At 41.3% G+C, this 20,682-nt stretch overlaps 1 protein-coding gene across 1 annotated transcript in view; it reads left to right on the top strand.

Annotated features, from left to right (window-relative positions):
* LOC135710743 (paired box protein Pax-6-like) overlaps positions 1 to 19,233 on the top strand; it is a 208,380-nt gene extending 189,147 nt beyond the window's left edge. Inside the window, exons 4-6 of the mRNA XM_065233409.1 lie at positions 17,664 to 17,960; positions 18,042 to 18,226; positions 18,288 to 19,233. Coding sequence (XP_065089481.1) covers positions 17,664 to 17,960; positions 18,042 to 18,226; positions 18,288 to 18,875 — 1,070 coding nt within the window. The 3' untranslated portion in view covers positions 18,876 to 19,233. The remainder of the gene's footprint in view (positions 1 to 17,663; positions 17,961 to 18,041; positions 18,227 to 18,287) is intronic.
* The last annotated feature ends 1,449 nt before the right edge of the window (positions 19,234 to 20,682 follow it).

Raw genomic sequence — 20,682 nt, 5'->3', positions numbered from 1 at the left:
GTGCCGGGGTTCCACAAAGAAGCATCCTTGGCCCCAATTTATTCAACCTGTTCACCTCCGATATGCCGGCTCTCCCTGCTGGTGGATCGTTGTCTCTGTTCGCAGATGACACATCCATCGTCTACAAGGGTAGGGTCATCGGAGCTCTGACTGCCAAACCTCAGAGAGGCCTGGACGTCCTGTCTGAATATTTCAACAGCTGGAAGATCCGTATCAACGCGGCAAAGACCCAGGTCGTCATCTTTCCACACTCAAAATCTCCCAGACTTGTTCCGTCTGAAAATAAAATGATCTGCTTAAACGGCTCAGTGGTGGAAAGGGTCAAAGAGGTCGTGTACCTCGGACTAACACTAGACAGCAAGCTTCTTTTTAGGGAGCACGTTGACAAAACCAAAACCAAGTGCAACATCTTGATAAGATCGTTGTATCCACTCATCAACAGGAGATCTACCCTGTCCCTGAAAAATAAGCTTGCTGTCTACAAACGAATCATCCTTCCCGTAATAGAATACGGGATGCCAATCTGTTAGAGTTACGCCAAATGCCATCACCTCAAACTCCAAAGGATCCAAAACAAGATCCTTAGGATGATCCTTAACAGTCCCCCGCGGACTAGAAATTCTGAGGTCCACCGCCTGGCTGGTCTTCAGACACTGGAGTTACGGAGAGCTGGCTCCATCGCAAGGTTCAGAGATTGCTGTAGGCGATCCGATCAATCGTCAGGGATCTGGCACGTTAGGTTAAGTTAGGTTAAGTAGGTAGAATAACAAATTAAAACATTCAAACAACATACTTCACAAGAAGAAAATTGGCCCTTTTCAGTGCCATCAAGATTTTCCAAAAGGGTTAAATTTCTGAACATGTCCCAACTAAAATTCATATCAAAAGGTTCATTTCAGGACAATCATTCTTCTTCTTCTTCTTTTTCGCATATGAAGCTTGTTGCTTATCGCATATTAGCTTGTTGCGTGCTCTCAACTCAGTATTCTAAATTCACTTCCACAGTTATTAATTGAGAGCTTTCGATTCCAATACCAATGCATGAATTTGTATATTGTGTGGCAAGCACTCTATGTCCAGGGAAGTCGAGAAAATTTCCAACCCGAAAGATTCCCTCGACCGGACTGGGAATACAACCCGCCACCTCCGGCTTGGTAATACCATGCCTTTACTGACTAGGTTATGAGGCCCCTTCGCTTAAATTCCTATTCCTACACAAAACCCAAGCTCCTGCTGCAGTTAACAGATAACATTTATTGTATAAGACCACGTAGTCCTACGTCACCATGGTGTACAACCGTATAGGGCTGTCCCTTGTAGTTTTTTTGTAACTAAATCGAATTGAAACGAAAACTCTGAAAGATCGGTTAAGCTGTATCCTTGCCGAGTCCAACAAAGGCCGTCACTGTGACTTCCCCAGCGTTGTGCAGTGAAAGTGAAATTGACGCTTTCATGTTGATTGCCGCTGACAGCCCCTGCCTGCCGGAGTCGGTTCGTACCCTACTCGATGCAAAAAGGAAACGGCACATTTGCTATCGCCCAGATGCGCTGCCGTCCGAGAATCTCCGCTTCCCACCGCGCTGCTGGCACCGCTGCAGAAACGGAAGAGAACTAGTTTATTTATTGCATTATTAATAATATTTATTCGCGTATTAATCAGTGATTTATTACCCCACTACACATGTGTGTTTGCGTGGAACCGGGTTTGATGACACTCGTTTGCCATTTCCAGATGACAGGAGCGGATTAACAGTGCTCGCGGTCGTCGGCGGGTTCAACAACACACGGTGCATCAGGCGCATGGTGGAGGAAAAAAAAAATCAATTCTACTTTGACCTGGTTCACCTCTCCACGGACTAATGCGTCCATTAGCTGTGACCAGCTGTAATTGCCTAACAAGCAGCAAGTACAGACAATTTTGGGCACTAGCGAACAACGCAAATGCTAAGTGACTTGTTTAAGCATTTTACAGCTCACTTAACCCATAAAAACCGAGGCAGTTAAAAGCCAGTAAGCATCACTGCTCGGATCACAACGACGACCCAGAGGTGAGACACAAGTGAGAAAATTGGTGCTTCGCAGCATCCCCGCTATCATCCGAACCCATTCCAACGAAACGAACGAGAACGAAGCGAAACAAAAGAATGTGTTAAAAGTGTCATATTATAATCATCCGTGCTCATTGGGTTGGATAATACTCGGAAAAAAATGTCTTAATAAATGTGCCTGGTGCTGGCCAAAGTGTCCGATTTCGTCGACGGGAGGGAAGCGAAGCTCGAAAATCTTATTTAACTAATTTGATGTGTATAATTCCCCTTGTTTACATTTTGTTAAGGCTGCCCATGCCTCTCAATCCGCAGTCCGGGCTCGTTGGCATTTGCCGTTGGAATGAGATTATGTTTTATTATTTTTTTTTTATTTCGGAATCCACGGGTAGCAAAGTAGCGTGAATGCGACCTGGATGGAAGCAAGTGAAGTGACAGTTTAGCGATGGCCACCTACTGGTCCGCTGGTTGGTATGACTTACGTGGACTTCTGATTTGAGAGGAATGTCCAACCGTCCGTCATCGTCGAGGATGAAGATTTTTCAAGTGGCATTACAGTCAGGTATCAATGACAGCCGAACAATCTGGTGGATGATGGGTGTTTTTTTTTTTAATTTAATCTAGGTGAGGATGGAGATGTTACGTTAGAATCATTTCCGCGATAGCTTTGGAAGGCAGCTAAACCGATTTGAATCGGTTCTAGTATGATATTCCATGTCACAGATGCGTAACTAAGCGTTGCTGCTGTTCAAAATTTGAGTTATATATTGGGTATTACTTCGCTCATGTGATTCGATTTTATTGCCGGTTAGATAACCTACCTTCAATTATTACCTTAAGAAAGTGTGATGAAGTTTAACCTTCACATCGACATAACACAGTCAATAGTCAAATCCATAGTAAACAGTGTCAAGTAATGTAAACGTGACGAGAGGAGGTAGGAACATTTCAACGACAAGTAACGTTGGACAGTGCTGAAATTTGTCATTGTTATTGAAAGACTTTCGCACGATATTGAAAAAATTGTTTTTTACATAGTCACTGATAGACTTGATCCTCAAGAAAATCTTCATCAAAATCTCATTCATTTTTTCGTCAATGACAAAGATTCACTCGTAACAATTTGTGTAATTTCGTGCATTCTGTGGCACATTATTGTTATCCAAGCAGTTCAGGTTGTAGATGCTTGTTCACTTTACTGGCTCCATGTAGTTGTTTTGCTCAATTCATTTAATTTCGTTACAAATTTAGCTAATAAAAAAATCTGCACATGACAGCATTGTCAATGGCAATTGACATGGTTTGCCTTGACGATGACTGTCAGCTCAAATGAGTGACCAAAGCAGAATTTTGAATATCACCGTGTATTGTCAAGATTTTGCAGCACTGGTAGCAGATATCTCACTATGTAAATCTTAATTGGCATGAATGCACACGATTGTTAGCTTGTGTGGAAATTTTCGAATTCTTACGTATCACGCACACTAAGAAACTATTCCTTTTCCTCACGCACACCAAAAACAAATCCCCTCCCGTAATTCTGGTCCTAGACAAAGTCTCTGGTCCTGATTTACCTACTACTTTACTGTCTGTCTATACACACTAGAGGTGGGCAAAACAGCTCATCTGGCTGAGTGGATAAAACCCATCCAGCTCACTAAAGGGAGTCGATTCTTTTGAACAGCTCTTCAGCTCACATTGAAATTATAGAATTTTTTTTATTTAAATTATATAAATTATTACACAAATTCAAAATCGGAAAATTAATTAGTGGTTTTAGTGCTTAAAACTGCAAAAAATCGTTAAAGTAGTCTTAACCAATAAATCCGTACCTTACAACATGGCTTTACTTTTCAATGGAAAACGTCACTAACGCAACAACTGATTAACCGTCGCGTAAACCAAATTGCACGCAAAATGTGCCAATATAATAACAGTAAAGCTGGGTTTAGACTAGGCAAGTCAAATGATCAACTCAGTTGAATCAACAATCAATTCGAAACTAACGGTTTTAAATTGGTTCACTACTTGACTAGCCTATTGGTCCCAAGCAAACGATTAACGTACCCTATTCTAGTCGAAATTCTAGTACTACGCAATGTTTGTTTTGATTCGCTATGAAAGTTTGACAGATAAAATGAGGGGTTATTGGTTTTTCCTATTTGAATGGCATGGTTTACACGTTCAATTCGCATTCAAGTCAGTTGAATGCAACTGACTTGATCAATTAATTTGCCCTGTCTAAACCCAGCTTAAAGCTAGATTTAGACAGGGCAAGTCAATTGATCAAGTCAGTTGAGTTTAGCTGACTTGAACGCGAATTGAACTTGTAAACCATGCCATTCAACTGACTTGATCAACTCACTTGAATTGAAAAAAGTTGTACCAGGCTCAACTTTTCAAGCCAATTGAATTCAATTGAGTTGATCATTTCACTTGCCTAGTCTAAACCCAGCTTAAGGCAAAAAATGTATGTGAGAGAGCTACACCTATGTCACACACGATGATACGCTATGCAATCCAGTCTACATTCAGATTTTATTTCTGATGCTAATTCTCCAACAGAATTTCTCTTACTATTCTCGGCTTCAGCTCCAGATCATCAGCTCAGATCCGGATCCGGAGCTGAATCGTGAAGAATCGAGAGAGAGAAAAAGATCCGAGGAGCTGGACGGGTCCGAGAGTTGTCATCCTAAACAGCTCCCATCCGAATCGATGATTCGGATCCGGACCTGGAGAGCTGCATTTCGCTTTTCGGTTATTTGCTTTTGTGCGGATCTTCCGCTCCCCCAGAGAATGATGGGAAGAGAGGTGAGAGCACATATGCTGGAGGAATAACACCAGCAATAAGGGCTGGGTACATACATAAACTGGATAATACCAATAGAAAATTAACATCGTGTAGCATGAGAGTTCATAACGTGCATATTGCCGTTATAACTGAAACGTTCCTTAAACCTGACCATAAGGTTAAGAAGGACGCAAATTACTTGATTTATAGAAATGATCGTCTTGATGGACCCTGTGGTGGCGTTGCCATCATTATTCATAGACGAATCAAACATAAAATTCTTTCTTCATTTGAAACCAAAGTTTTTGAAACTTTGGGAGTTTCTGTTGAAACAAAATTTGGACAACTTACGTTTATAGCTGCCTATTTGCCATTCCAATGCGTAGGCCAGCAAAAGAATTTTCTCAAGGGTGACCTTCAGAAACTTACCCGTCATAGGTCTAAATTCTTCATTATTGGTGATTTTAATGCAAAACACCGCTCATGGAATAATGCTCAAAGCAATTCCAATGGTAATATTCTGTTTGATGATTGTTCTGCAGGTTATTACACTATTCAATATCCAAACAGCCCAACATGCTTTTCTTCTGCAAGAAATCCCTCAACTATTGATTTGGTCTTAACTGATTCATGTCATCTTTGTAGCCAATTGGTTACCCATGCTGACTTCGATTCTGATCACCTTCCAGTAACTTTTGAAATATCCCAAGAAATAATTTCTAATCCCAACAGCTTTACTTTCAATTACCATAGGGCTGATTGGGAGCAATATCGAACATTTATGGAATATAACTTCGATCCAAACATTCCTTTGCAAACCAAAGATGAAATTAATTATGCTCTAGAATCTCTGACTACTTCTATAGTTGAAGCAAGAGCTGCCTCAGTACCAAAATGCGAGGTTAAATTCGATTCAATTATAATAGACGATGATCTTCAGCTCTTGATCCGTCTTAAAAATGTCCGTAGGAGACAATTTCAAAGAACACGCGATCCTGCCATGAAAGTTATCTGGCGGGATTTGCAAAAACAAATTAAAAAGCGATTCTCTGCCCTGAGGAACAAAACTTTTGAAAATAATGTTTCTAAATTAGACCCGAGTTCCAAACCCTTATGGAAACTCACAAAAATTTTGAAAAAACCTCAAAAGCCAATTCCAGCGCTTGATTGCTAAATTGAAAAAGTTTAATTTTCCACTTTACATTATGAAATTAGTTCAAAATTATTTAACTGACAGAACTCTGCAGGTAAATTATCAAAATTCCAAATCTAATCGACTACCTGTTAGAGCAGGAGTTCCTCAGGGTAGCATTCTTGGGCCTATATTGTATAACATTTTCACTTCGGACCTCCCTGATTTGCCTCAGGGTTGCCACAAATCTTTGTTCGCTGATGACACAGGCATTTCCGCTAAAGGAAGAAGTCTTCGTGTTGTTTGCAGCAGATTGCAGAAAAGTTTAGATATTTTCTCTTCTTATTTACAAAAATGGAAGATTTCTCCCAACGCTTCCAAAACTCAACTTATAATATTTCCACATAAGCCCAGGGCTTCCTTTTTGAAACCTAGTAGTAGTCACATAGTCACTATGAACGGAGTTCCAATTTCCTGGTCAAACCAAGTGAAATATCTTGGATTAATACTTGACCATAAATTAACTTTTAAAGATCACATTGAGGGCATTCAAGCCAAATGTAACAAATATATTAAATGTTTGTATCCTCTTATAAACAGGAAATCCAAACTTTGCCTGACGAATAAACTTCTAATATTTAAACAAGTTTTTAGACCGGCCATGCTTTACGCTGTGCCAATATGGTCTAGTTGTTGCACTACCAGGAAAAAAGCACTTCAAAGGATTCAGAACAAAATTCTGAAGATGATTTTGAAGTTGCCTCCCTGGTACAGTACTACCGAAGTACATAGAATTTCGAATGTTGAGACTTTAGCACAAATGTCCAACAAAATAATTAATAATTTCCGGCAAAAATCGTTACAATCCTCAATTGCAACGATTAATTCCCTTTATACTTAGATAAGATTTAGTTTTAGTTATTTAGTTTTAAGCTATCAATTGTTATACTGACATGCAGGTTTAAAAAACCTGTTTAAAATACTGAATTGTCAAGACACGAACAATGTAAAACACTTAGATATATATCATAACAATTAAGGCTGGTAAGTTACTGTAGTAACTGGAGCACCTAGGTTAAAAATGAAATGGAATTTATTTTGAATTTGAAACAAATAAAGAGTTAAAAAAAAAAAAAAAAAAAAAAAAAAAAAAAAAAAAAAAAAAAAAAAAAAAAAACATCGTGTAGCACATGTAAATATTTTTCTATCTCCCAAACAACCGCTTGGAAGTTTGCTTTTACCTTTATTGCTGTCAATCAGTAGGCACCTGTTGTATTACGCTCGCGTCTTGGTTTACGTGGAGACTGTTCAATGCTTAAGTGGAGTAATGAGTCCTTTTTTGAAAAGTTTTTGTGGCAAGATGGATTGAATGGTTTAGACTTGTGATATCAGTGAGCTGGTGATATGAACCGCGGGTCATCGGCTCACTTTAGAGAATCGGGTCTATAGAACAGCTCGGAAGCGGATCGCCCATCTCTAATACACACTAGGGTTTATTTATTTATTTATGTCGTCAATCAATCGTAGACCAATTACAATGAATGCTTATTAACTAGGGGAAATGACGGCTTCGGCATGACAGACTATTTTCGGCAACCCAAATTGAAACACTATTTTCACTGGATTTTCTTACGAAAACACTTCGCTGAATGCATGCAAACGATTCTTTATGCTTTCAGCTTCAATTTGACTATATTTTTACCACTGAGAAAAAGCAATCTAGCAGGGTTTTCTTGAAATGAAACACACGCACTACAAATTGTAGCTGATTTCGAGTTGCCGATAATAGAACAGCAGATTTACATGCAGTTCAAATGGAACGGTTGCCGAAGAAAAACGGGTTGCCGACAATACTCGCTCTCACTAGAGAAGATTGGAGCTTTGTAAAAGCGTTTCAAAACAGTTTTTGACAATTCTTTCGACTGAAATTGTTAGAGCAGCTGGCAGCAAAAGATTGTAAACAAACCAATACTGCATATGTGTGCGTTCCATAGAAAAAAAGGCTATAGAAAGAAGGTCGCTGCTTAGGTTGCCGAGAATACGTAAATTCCCCTATGTATTAAATATTATTGCCTGGCTAACCTTGAAAAGAATGCTTTTTTTAGTGTTATTTTATTCATTGTTACATCAATTGATTGGGAATATGCGTTATAGCAGGTCATAATTCTATTCAAAGGCCCATTTTTAGCATTGTTGATTGTTAATGTAAAACAAATTCCTAATCCTCAGAGAGCGAGTGGGAGCATAAAAATTTATATTTTCTAAAATTTCCGGAACATTAACTCTTTGAGCAATAACATCGTTTATAAATGTTACCATGGCATAGTCTCTTCGTTTTTTCAGTCCATCTAAACTTATTAACAAACATCGCGATTCATAAGATGGAAGTGGTAATCTCGTCCAACCTAATTTTCGAAGTGCAAACAACAAAAACTGTTTTTGAACAGACTCAATGCGGTTTATATATGTATCCTGATACGGAGCCCACACTACGCTACAGTATTCAAGAAGAGGTCTCACATAGGCCACATACAATGTTTTAATAGTGTAAGGATCATTGAAGTGCAGACTAAATCTTTTGATAAACCCTAGCATGTTACTTACTTTATATATAATGTTATTGTAGTGATCAACAAATGACAACTTAGAGTCGAGAATAATGCCTAAGTCCCTTACTTGATTACACCTTTCAACTGTTTTCTCACCAAGGGAAATTGTGTCATTTACTATGGCATGCTTTCTTGTAAACGATATAGAATTACATTTACTAACGTTGATCTCTAACAAATTCTTCTTACACCAAGTGTAAAAAATGTCAACTTCTTGCTGAAATAGCTGCATATCAGATGCTTTAGATATTTCCATGAAAAGTTTCATGTCGTCTGCATATATTGAAACATGAAGCAGCTTCAAAATGTATTCTATATCATTGACAAATAAGATGAATAGTAGTGGACCAAGATGCGAACCTTGTGGCACACCAGATGTTACATGAACGACAGACGACAATTTTCCTTCAAATCTTACTCTTTGCGTTCTCCTTGACAAGTATGACTCGATCCATTGCAGTAGCCTGGTATTAAAACCTAACTTGGACAACTTGAAAATCAACAGTGGTATATCCACTCTATCGAATGCTTTACTAAAATCAGTATATAATGTTTCTACGTAATTTCCCTTATCCATTACATTTAAAGCATATGTTACAAAATGTATCAAATTAGTGGCTGTAGATCGACCTTTAACAAATCCATGTTGTTTACTAGTAATGAGAGATTTAACTTGGGAAAATATGTTGGCATTAATGATGGACTCGAAAAGTTTAGGAATAGTAGATAATATATTTACAACACTCTGCTCCCCTCAGCTTTTTCGATCTGTATTGAGGTCCCCAGAAACTGTGGCAGGTTTGAACGAATTAGGATTCAATCTTTATTTGCGGGAGATCCGTAAAATGTGTATGGAAAACGGATAAAAACTATTAATTTACTTGTCTAACCTGCCAAACCTGAAACTTGGGTTGGCTGAACTATGCAGAACAACATTGTACTGCAGACTGAAAATCGATTCGACATCGCGTTCCAGCTGCAGATTCGCTTATACAGCCCAAAACTGGCTTATACAGCTATTTTTTGCCTCTATAAGCTAGTCTGTTGGGATCTGTGTTTTTTTTTTTTTTTTTTTTTTTTTTGGTGTCAAGCTGGAGCTGCGTGACAGCTTAATTTTCAAGACTTGACCCATTGGAATAAATTTTGCTTCTATCTTTGACAATACAGCAGAAGGACTAGCCTATGTTGGCCGCTTGAACACTGGATTCCGTATGTATTGTTTCGTAGATATATCCGCGTAGTAAACCGATTGAATAAGTAAATCCGTTTCGAACAAAATATCTAAATTATGTAAGTTACGAAAACCGCGCGAATTCCGAAAGCCGTACAAGACAACCGAAGCGAGAAAAAAGGCTTATTATCATTTAAAGAGTGCCACCAAAATAAATGTGATAGCCTATGTTGGCAAGTTGGTTAATTTTGGTTTCCTCCCTAAATATTCTACTTATTTTACTGTCGAGCTTTGTTTCAATTTAGTTATTATACCGCACCTATCAATCATTTCAAGATTTCGCGACCGTACCGAACAAATTCTATACTACAGAAGCTCAAAAAAAAAAAACTTTTGGTTAGCTCTACTGCATTGCGAATCACTTCTGCGTAAGCTCCGTAGACGTAGGCGCGTTGATTCCGACAGCCACGAAAAGTTAAACATGCATCAATACCACATAAGGAAAGATCAATTTTACGTATGGTTTAGTTCATAGATTAACATTGACTGCTGTTTACAAATGTAAGTACTTGAACACTAAGAAATAAGTTAACTCAAATGCTTTAACCGCATATATAAGAGATTCCGCGTATTGAGAGAATAATATAGTAATCGAGTACAACAAACTCAGGGGAATACAATACCTCCAAAAGTTTAAAAGCTATTAATTGTCACATACCTCTACTTTTACTCATTACCTAAACTATTCCTCTCCTTGATAATCTGCTTAATGCTACTGGTCTGCTTGCGTTTTCTTATTGAAGTTCAAGACTAAATAGGAAGATTTATTCTACAACTTTAACTTTAGGTTAGTTGCCTCCCTAAGCGGACCCCCGCATTCTAATTCTTTTGTTAATCTACTTAATGTCATTAGACTTTCTGAAGTTTCTTATTTAAGTTCATTTGATGATTATGATATCTCATTAGTCTAATTTAATAAATTATTAAAAGCTCTAATTCACCTAATCAAGCATAACCCATGCTTTATTAAGTACCTGCACTTATGCTTGTAATCTAAAATTAAACGTGTTTCAAGTACTTTTGATTTTGACCTATATCTATTTATCTATTACCTTCATGTGACTAAAATGCTTCATTTTGAAGTTAGTTTCCTAGCTGATTTTTAAATTATATATGGTATATGCTCCAATTACGCTCTCACGTTTCCACTATGTCGCACCACAAAAATACATATGGGTATGTAACAATAGAAGCACACCACAGTGGAAATCTCGAGCCATAGTTCAAACACTTTTTTTTTTTTTTTTCCTTTGGTTTGTTTTTTTCCGTCGATCTTGTTTTCCGTGCTGAGCACCAATGCTACCGACGCTCTCACGTTTCCACTATGTCGCACCACAAAAATACATATGGGTATGTAACAATAGAAGCACACCACAGTGGAAATCTCGAGCCATAGTTCAAACACTTTTTTTTTTTTTTTCCTTTGATTTGTTTTTTCCGTCGATCTTGTTTTCCGTGCTGAGCACCAATGCTACCGACGTGCCAGGAAGGCAGCTCCCACACCTGGACCCTACATATCGACCCATCAACTCATGAACCGGGGACCAACGGCTTTACTTCCCATCCGAAGGAAGGCGTGATCAGAGATGTTATGCCTCAGAACATCCCGGCGGCGCCGACTGGGATTGAACCCAGGCCTGCTGGGGTGAGAGGTAATCACGCTTACCACTACACCACCGGCGCCGTTTAATTCAAACACTTATCCCAAATCAAAATGAAGCACATATAAGATTAGTTACAATACCATGTACAAAAATGGTGTTTAACATTGTTCCCTGAGTAATACCTTAATTAAAACAACAATGAAAGCTTGTCACGCAAATAGAAGGAGCACTGTTGGGCACTTTCTGAAATATTTGAATAGTATAATTCCCTTGCAAGCCCAAATAAATCTATCTGCGTAAAAAAAATAAGAGTGATTTGCGGCAAACCCCGCCAGTATCACACCCAACGTCAGTGCAAAAAAGCTACTCACTCAAATGTGGCACTTTTGTGGGGGACCGCAATACAGATCGAAAGGGCAGTGATGAGTAGGGATTTGAGATCCTCCATTTGAACTAGACTCACTATATTCCACGCGTTTTGTATTTGTATTTGTATTTGTATTTAAAATAATTCATCTGACAATTTAGTCTTAATGAATGTATTAGAGCTAATTTAACACAGACCTAATCCGATTTGCAAAACGTTCGGTTGGTTCATTGAACTCGAAAAACTCTTCGACAGCCGTAAACGCACGAATACACGCTGAGATTGGTTCGTTGTTCCCAAACATGGTTCGGTGAAAATTTGGTTGCAGTAGCGTTGTATTCCGAAGAGATCTGCTCGGCACACGAAAGTTCAACATCGCAAGCAGGTCGGGGGCATCAGTTTCACCATTCAACAGCTTAGCAATAAGCAACGATTGCTGTACTTTCCGTCGTTGTTCCAGTGTGTCTAAGCCCAACAGTCGGCATCTATCAGGATACGGCGGCAAATTGTCAGGATCACTCCACGGCAAGTTTCTCAGTGCCAGACGAATGAACCGTTTCTGAACCCGTTCGATCCTAAGGCACCACGTGACATGGTGAGGATGCCAAACGACGGACACATTTTCCAAAATTGGACGGACAAGTGCACAGTACAATGACTTCCAACAATGTGGATCCGAAAAATCCTTCGCAACTTTGGAAATAAAGCCCAACTGTCGCGTTGCTTTCGATATGAGCGCTGAACGGTGTAAATCAAAAGTCATTTTTGTGTCTAGTTGAACCCCTAGATCAGTCACACTGGTAACTCTGGTAAGAGTATCGCCGTCAATATGATAGTCAAACAAAATTGGATGTACCATGCGGTGAAACGTGATTATCTGACATTTTTCCACACTAATAGTCAGTTTGTTTCTCTGGCACCAATCGGCAAACAAAGTCAGCGAGTTTTGCAGAAGCCAACAATCTTCTTGTGTGCGCACCACAATGTACAGCTTTAAATCATCTGCATAGACCAGTTTGAATCCTTCGCCCAAAACCAAAGCAGCATCGTTGAAGAACAGGATAAACAGCAACGGTCCGAGATTACTACCTTGTGGAACTCCAGACTTGTTTGAAAACGGCAAAGATACAAAACCCTCAACCTTCACTCGAAGTACACGCTCTGTAAGGTAGGATTCCAACCAAAAAACCAATTGCATAGAAACTCCAAGACGAGATAACTTGTGTAGCAGTATGTTATGATCAATTTTATCGAACGCCGCCTTCAGGTCGGTATAAATTACACATTATGTTTTGGATGGAGATGCGAAACCATTCCAGACGGGAGCACGGCGTTTGGCATAATGTACGATAGGCATTATGGATGGTTGGCACAATGGACGATAGGCATAATTCATATTTAATTTATTTTCATTCTTAATTCATGAGTTATTCTTTGCAAACAATCTTAATCTTCTTTAAACATTCGTGATTTCTTATGTTTTGAGATGAGAGCTAAAAGTTTAGCTGAGTTCATTAATAATATCATTTATTTGTAAAGGTTCAATTGCGTTAGCTTTGCGAAGCCGTAATTTAATGTATAATAGCAATATTTCTTATGACTAAAATAAGTAGAACGGGGACCAAATACTCGCGGCTTACTCGAGGTTAAGGACACCAATTTTTTTAACAGGTTGGATGTGGACTTGGGATAAGATACATGGGGATGAATTGTCGTTTTAACCTCCGTCACCGTTGCAATGCTGAATGACGTGGAAAAAGCACTGCAATGTTTTCATTGATGTACATCAATTTAAAAACGAAATAAAAAAAAATTACTTTTTTTATATCTGAGTATCCCTCTTAAGCAAAAATTTTCACGACTCAAATAAAGTACTCAAAGAATGAAGAAACGTTTAAGAACAAATCAAAATGTTACGCTCAATAGTTTAGTCGCAAATAGCCGCCTTACTATTTTTTTAAAATTTCATCCTACTGTTGGAATTTGGCGAAAAAATCCGGAATCAAAAGGGACACTGGAGTTGGAGTCTAGTCTTATGGACGGGTTGATTCCACTTGAACAACACCGTACGTATGGCAGCTTCTATGTCCTCGTCCATACGGTTTAGGCAGACGACACATTGTTAAAAGGCCGATAAAATAAACATTTAACAGTCCGGAACGTCTGCAATCCCTGTCCAAACATTTCCGTCGGAATCAGCTGGAATCCTGATCAAGAATGTCCGAAATTCCTTCGGGAGCGATTTTAGTATCCGTCAGGAACGTCTGGAATCCATGTCAGGGACGCTTAAAAACTCTATCAACTGGAATTCACGCGGGAGATTTCCAAAATCACCACGGGAATCCTCGTCCGGAGTGCCCGGAATCTTGTCAGGATCATCTGGAATCTCCATCGGAAACTGCTGCAATCATTGGAAATCACCGGAAACGTCTGGAAGCTTAGTCAGGAATCACTTCGAGAATATCCGGAATTTCCATCGGTAGTTGCTGTAACCCTGGTCAGCAATGTCCGGAATCCCTTCGAGAACGTATTTAGTACCAGTCGGGAACGCTTGGAAGCACTATCAACTGGAATTATCATTGGGAATGTCTGAAATCGCCACAGGATCGTCTGGTATTTCCAGTGTACACTACTGGAATCTCCGTTGTGAGTGTCCGGAATCACTTCAGGTACATCTGGAATCTCCATCGGGAGCTGCTGGAATCATCGGAAATCGTCGGGAACGTCTTGAAGCTCAGTTAGAAACATCTTGAAACCACATTGTGAGTGTCCGGAATCACTTCTGGAACATCTGCAATCTTCATCGGGAGCCTCTGAAATACTTATCAGGAATGTTCAGAATCCCTCCGGGAACATATTTAATACCCATCGCCGTCGGGAACGCTTAAAAACTCTACCAACTGGAATTCTCGTGGGAAATTTTCATAATCACCACGGGAATCCTCGTCCAGAGTGCCCGGAATCTCTTCAGGATCATCTGGAATCTCCATCGGGAACTGCTGCAAACATTAGAAATCACCGGAAACGTCTGGAAGCTCAGTCAGGAACATCTTGAAACCGCATTGAAAGAGTCCGGAATTACTTCGAGGAACATCCGGAATTTCCATCGGTAGTTGCTGTAATCCTGGTCAGGAATGTCCGGAATCCCTAAGGGAACGTATTTAGTACCCGTTGGGAACGCTTGGAAGCTCTATCAACTGGAATTATCATTTAAAATGTCTGGTATTTCCAGTGTAAACTGCTGGAATCCCCGTTGTGAGTGTCCGCAATCAATTCAGGTGCATCTGGAACCACCATCGGGAACGTCTGGAAGCTCAGTCAGAAACATCTTGAAACCACATTGGGAGTGTTCGGAATCCCTTTTGGAACATCTGGAATATCAATCGGGAGCGGCTGAAATCTTGGTCAGGAATGTTCAATATTCCTCCGGGAACGTATTTATTACCCATTGCCGTCGGGATCGCTTGGAAGCTCTATCAACTGGAATTATCATTGGAAATGTCTGACATCCCCTCGGAAACGTCTAGAATTTCCATTGTAAACTGTTGGAGTCCCCGTCGTGATAGTCCAGAATCTCTTCAGGATCATCTGGAATCTCCATCGGGAACTGCTGAGATCATTGTAAATCGCCGGCAACGTTTGGAAGCTCAGTCAGAAACATCTTGAAACCGCATTGGGAGCGTCCAGAATAACTTCTAGAACATCTGAAACCTACATCGGAAGCTGCTGGAATCCTGGTCAGGCATCCCTCCGGGAACGTATTTAGTACCCGTCGGAAACGCTTGGAAGCTCTATCAACTGGAATTATCATTGAAATCGCCACGGGACCGTCTGGAATTTCCAGAGTAAACTGCTGGAATCCCCGTTGTGAGTGTCCGGAATCTCTTCAGGTACATCTGGAATCTCCATCTGGAACTGCTGGAATCATCGGACAACGCCGGGAGCGTCTGTGAACGGATTGTCCGGAATCACGAATTGATTTTATGAAGTGATTAAATTTGGTTGTTAGTGGAATGCTCAAAAACAGCAATGCTGGCAACAAAGCCTTTGGGGGTTTTCCTTATTTAAAAGTTGTTAAGATTTTCCATATTTACTTTACTTAATTATTGTTTGACTATATGTTTAGTATTACTTCTGCGTGAAGTCAACGATTTACATAGTTGAAGATGCTAATTTCAAATAACAGACTGTAGTGGTAATTTTTTTTACGATAGATGGAGTAGATGAAAGCATAGAGTTGATAGTTCCGTTAGAAAACGGGAGTGTGAAAATTGCATACAGAAAGTAGAATAGCGAGCTAGGACAACTTTTAAGGAAGGTACAAATCGGTTTTTTCATCTCTCTTTACCAAACTCCCCCTTTGGAGAGGGATGGTGAGGGGTGTCCATCCCCCCAGGAGACTTTTGAGAAGTTAATGGAATTTTGTAGATGTTTAGGGGTTTTTGTATGAGTTATAGGAAATACGTTAAAGATAAGCAAACTTGGTAGACATTTAATAAATTTTCTATAAGTTTAGGAAACTTTGTATGAGCGATGAACAAATCGTAGAAGTTCAAGGAGCTTCCCAGGGATTTGCAGAACTATCAACAAGTTCAGGAAACTACACAGAAGATGAGCAATTTTTGGATAAACTAAAGTGATTGGGAGGAAGTTCAGAGAGCTCCGTTTAAGTTCAAGTAACGTTGTGGAAGTTTAGGAAACTTTGTTGAAGTTAAAGAACCTTCGTAGAATTTTAGATATATCGATTATATCGACAGATTTTCAATATGGCCATGGCGAAAATAATCAAGCAACTACGCTCGATGGTTTGTTCGTACTGCCATCTCCACCCCGGAAAGAAGAAGTTGGACATCGTGAGGCACTTCGTGTCCGCCGAATATATGCGACCGGGCATTTACAACATCCTCTCCCTTCTAGAGAAAGGCGGGAGCGTCGAATGGAAGCTTGGTTCCGGCCACCCGACGGTGCTGCACGACCGTATAGTGCAGCAGAAGCTGAATAAGAAGACCGAGGGCAAGGTGGTCTTATCGTTCCGCGTCTTGGGCCGGGAGGTCGAGGCAAACCGGGCATACGGTGAAGAAGTACCTGGATATTGTTATGCGGAAGCGTCAGTCAAGACAGGCCATGTCTGAGCAACAGGCAATCACCCAGAAGGAGTGGCTGAAGGTGCTTGAGAAAAATATCTTTCCGGTGAAGCACGACATCGTGGAAGACCACCAACCCTCCCAGTTGTGACTGATGGAAATTATTTTCAATAATTTCAATAACTTCGTGGCCAAAACGGAGGAGCAGCTCATCGCCAAAGCCACGAAAGAGCTGAAGAACATGCCGACATCCAGCTTTCATCGGTCATGGCTACGGTTCTGGCCAACTGGGGTTAGGCTGCCCGACAGGGTGTCAAAGCATTTTTGAAGAAGGCTTAATAAACGTAGGATTTAAGGAAACTTTGTTTCATTGAATTACCTAATGTAGTTTTTTTCACCACCATCTGAAATCAGCCAATTTTGAATGCTCACATTATTCAAGAAATTTGCATCAATATACACTATCAAATGTTGGCCCAATGTCACCCTGTCTTACGGTATTAAAATAATCTTTTTAATTCTATATGAAATCTCAAAAATTGATATTCCTAGGAAAATATATCTGTTTATGGGTTGAAGTTCGAAAACCGGTTCAAACACCAATAAATCGCTATATTTGGCAACGCTGCATTGAAGACTCAAAGCTGACATCTCTGGTTTCCGTGCAACATCAATCAATCATATGACGATTACGATTTAAAAAAGCGTGTTCAAAATTCTATTAAAATCAAAGCTTCCAAACTATCGAAACCATCAACCAACGCATTCTAATCCCAAACTTTCCCGTCCTCTCATTCCAGGCGTCTGTACCAATGCCACCGCACCCTCGGTCTCCTCCATCAACCGAATCCTCCGGAACCGGGCGGCAGAACGGGCAGCTGCGGAATTTGCCCGGGCCGCTGGCTACGGTCTGTACCCACCGCCACCGTACGGAGGCTTCCCATGGCCGACGCCAGCCCATCTGTGGCCTCCGGGTCAATCGCTACCGGGTATGACCCCACCCGGTAGCAGCTCCAACTCCACCCCCGTCACCATCGGGTCACCTGGATCCGGATCGCACGACACCCTCGGCAGTCCGGATGGCAATCGACTGATCGGTGAGTATGGTAAATAATTGACTAGCACCGTCCGGAACTGGGGCTTCGATGCTAATGTGTGCTTCCGTTGCCTCGTTGTAGATATCGAGGGAGAGGATTCCAACAGCCTGGACGGAGATCAACCAAAGTTTAGACGCAATAGGACAACCTTTACACCCGAGCAGCTCGAAGAGCTGGAGAAGGAGTTTGACAAGTCGCACTACCCCTGTGTCAGCACCCGAGAGCGCCTAGCATCCCGAACTTTGCTCAGCGAAGCCCGCGTACAGGTTAGTAGTCGAGACCCTAGTCATAAGTGTTTGACTAATATACTATAACTTGAACTACTAGGTTTGGTTTTCCAACAGACGGGCGAAATGGCGACGTCATCAAAGAATGAATCTTTTAAAAAGGTCCAGTTCGCCGAATTCCCGAGCGGCGGCAGCAAGTTCCGCTTTCACCCCTGGTTCCCCCCCACCGCGGCCGAGATCGGGATCGGCGTCGGCCACCGGAGTCCACCCGCCACTGGGAGCGGCAGCCCATCACCAAAACCAGTCAACCTCACCGGTGGCGTCCCACCTGGCAGCGTCGCAGGCCCATGCCCAGGCCCAGGCAGCAGCGGCAGTGGCAGCAGCTCAGGCGGCATCATTAGTCACAGCATCAGCTCCATTATTAATGGGCGGTGAGCATAGTGCATTCCGCTCGTTGGTCCCGACCTCGGCGGCAGCATCGTTCTTTGCCGGTCTGTCCCGTTCGTATGCCGCCACCACCGGCACCAGCTGTTCGTCCAATCCGTCGGCCAGTCCGGTCCCGAGCGATTCCGACGAGGAAATCAACGTTCACGAGGATGAGTCCGACATTGAAGTCTCGAGTCGGAACGGCGACGGCGGAGGGCCATCCACCACCCCGCTGCAGCTGACCAAACATGAACGACACTAGGTGCGGATTGGAGCGGAGCGTAGAGGCACGGTAGTACTCAAATTTATCTCTTAATTATTTAAAGCCCCTCCCCCCAACAAAATCAAATTTTGATCTGTAAATACCCCAACCCCTTTGGTGCAATTTCCGATGTCTTTTCAATGGCTCCCATTTTCCCGTTACGCAATCCATAGGTTTCAATATGGCTGCTGCTAGTGCAGTCAACGAGACTACATCGATCGACGGCATTGGCAGAGGAAACCTTAGAAATTGAATACCCTCGCCCAGGCGCAAGCACGATTACCCCTCTTTTACTTAATGGCTCTCTATGCTGCCGGACGGAACGGAACGGATGGACGTACGGACGCAGCGCAGCCATGAAGCAACACACGAATATGGCACTGAAGTGACGGCGACGACGCCGGCCGTACGGTCAGTCGCAATAAGTGGGTTGTCGCTCATTGGCATCTCGCTCGCTCGGTGCTGATGCCTGTAGTAGAGCATACCCGATACCTACCAGTAGGGAAAAGAAGAAATGGTCGTTCGAAGCATAATGCAGTGTAATCGAATGCCACTGCCCAAATTGGAGGGTTAGCTCTATGGCGCCATCGCAGTTTTACCACTTTTGTTTGTGTCGTACTGAACGAGCACTGCTGAAGGGGAAATATTGAAAACGTTTCGGCCCGTTTTGGGACCTTTTCCAAGGGTCGAAAGCAGTTTATGTCGTGTTTTATATTATAATTATCATGTTACAAAATTTATTTGATTATCGATTGTCACCGGTTTTTTTTTAACAAAGAAGCATTATTTGTTAGTAGACTGAGTTCAACCGGAATGTAACCGGCACTCGGGTGTCTAATCTTCCACCAACTGGAGGTTTTCCAAGCATGGTTTCATAAAATATTTGCAACATTTAAAGATCTCTGCCTTCATTTGCGTATGAAAAATTGCCTACACTCCCTCGATGGCGTAATTCATTACCATAATTAGCCTTCTGCTGCAATTTCTATATCATTCAAAACAAGCTCACCAACACAGTTGCTTGCACATACTGACTCTTAAAAAAAAACTACTTCAACAAACCAGTTTGTCACATCACCCTAGAGCCTTAGGGCCTGCCGAGCGCTCGAATCCCACATCGTAAACCCGCACCATCGATTGCGTGAATGCGTCATTAGTCGCCTGAAGGAATTCCGCTCTTCTCGCCCCTTTTGGCCGCGCTCTTTTTCACCCAGCGCGAAATGCGAACCTGTCACGCGAACCAACCTGCTCCTTCCACCACCCTTCCATCGCTTTCCTTAGCTTGGCCAAGCTGGTGTGCAAACTTCAACCATTCTAAGGTTCATTAACTTGTACATAATTTCAATTACACGCCGTTTTACGCGCATTTTAACAGATCCATAAAACAAAAGAACCCTTGGTAGAGCGGCCAAATGAGAGTCGAAAAGATATCGGAAAACATAATTTATCATAATTAGCTCTAACTCGAAAGTGAAAACGAAAATAAAATAAAAATAAAACAAAGCAAACTAACAAGCGAAGCAACGACGAGGCACTGCACTGTAGAAAATCCAATAGGAAAAAAAATGCTACACTGCAAACTACTTGATCTACTACTATTTAGCGCAGTAATTAGTGCAAATGTATACGGCTCCACCTTTTATCGCTCTTTCACGCTCACCAGACACGGCCGGTAGTAAAACAACAACAACAACAACAACAGCAACACGTTCAGAGTAAGGTGAAAGAAAATGAAAAGAATTAACGAACGGTGATAACGATAATGATGTTGTGAAAAACCGACACCAAACATCGGCGATAAGCCAAG

The sequence above is a fragment of the Ochlerotatus camptorhynchus genome, unplaced genomic scaffold (assembly GCF_037179485.1).
Source record: "Ochlerotatus camptorhynchus isolate MF236.1 unplaced genomic scaffold, CSIRO-AGI_Acam_v1.1 ptg000401l, whole genome shotgun sequence".
Classification (NCBI taxonomy): domain Eukaryota; kingdom Metazoa; phylum Arthropoda; class Insecta; order Diptera; family Culicidae; genus Ochlerotatus; species Ochlerotatus camptorhynchus.
This window is presented reverse-complemented; position numbering and strand designations above follow the sequence as displayed.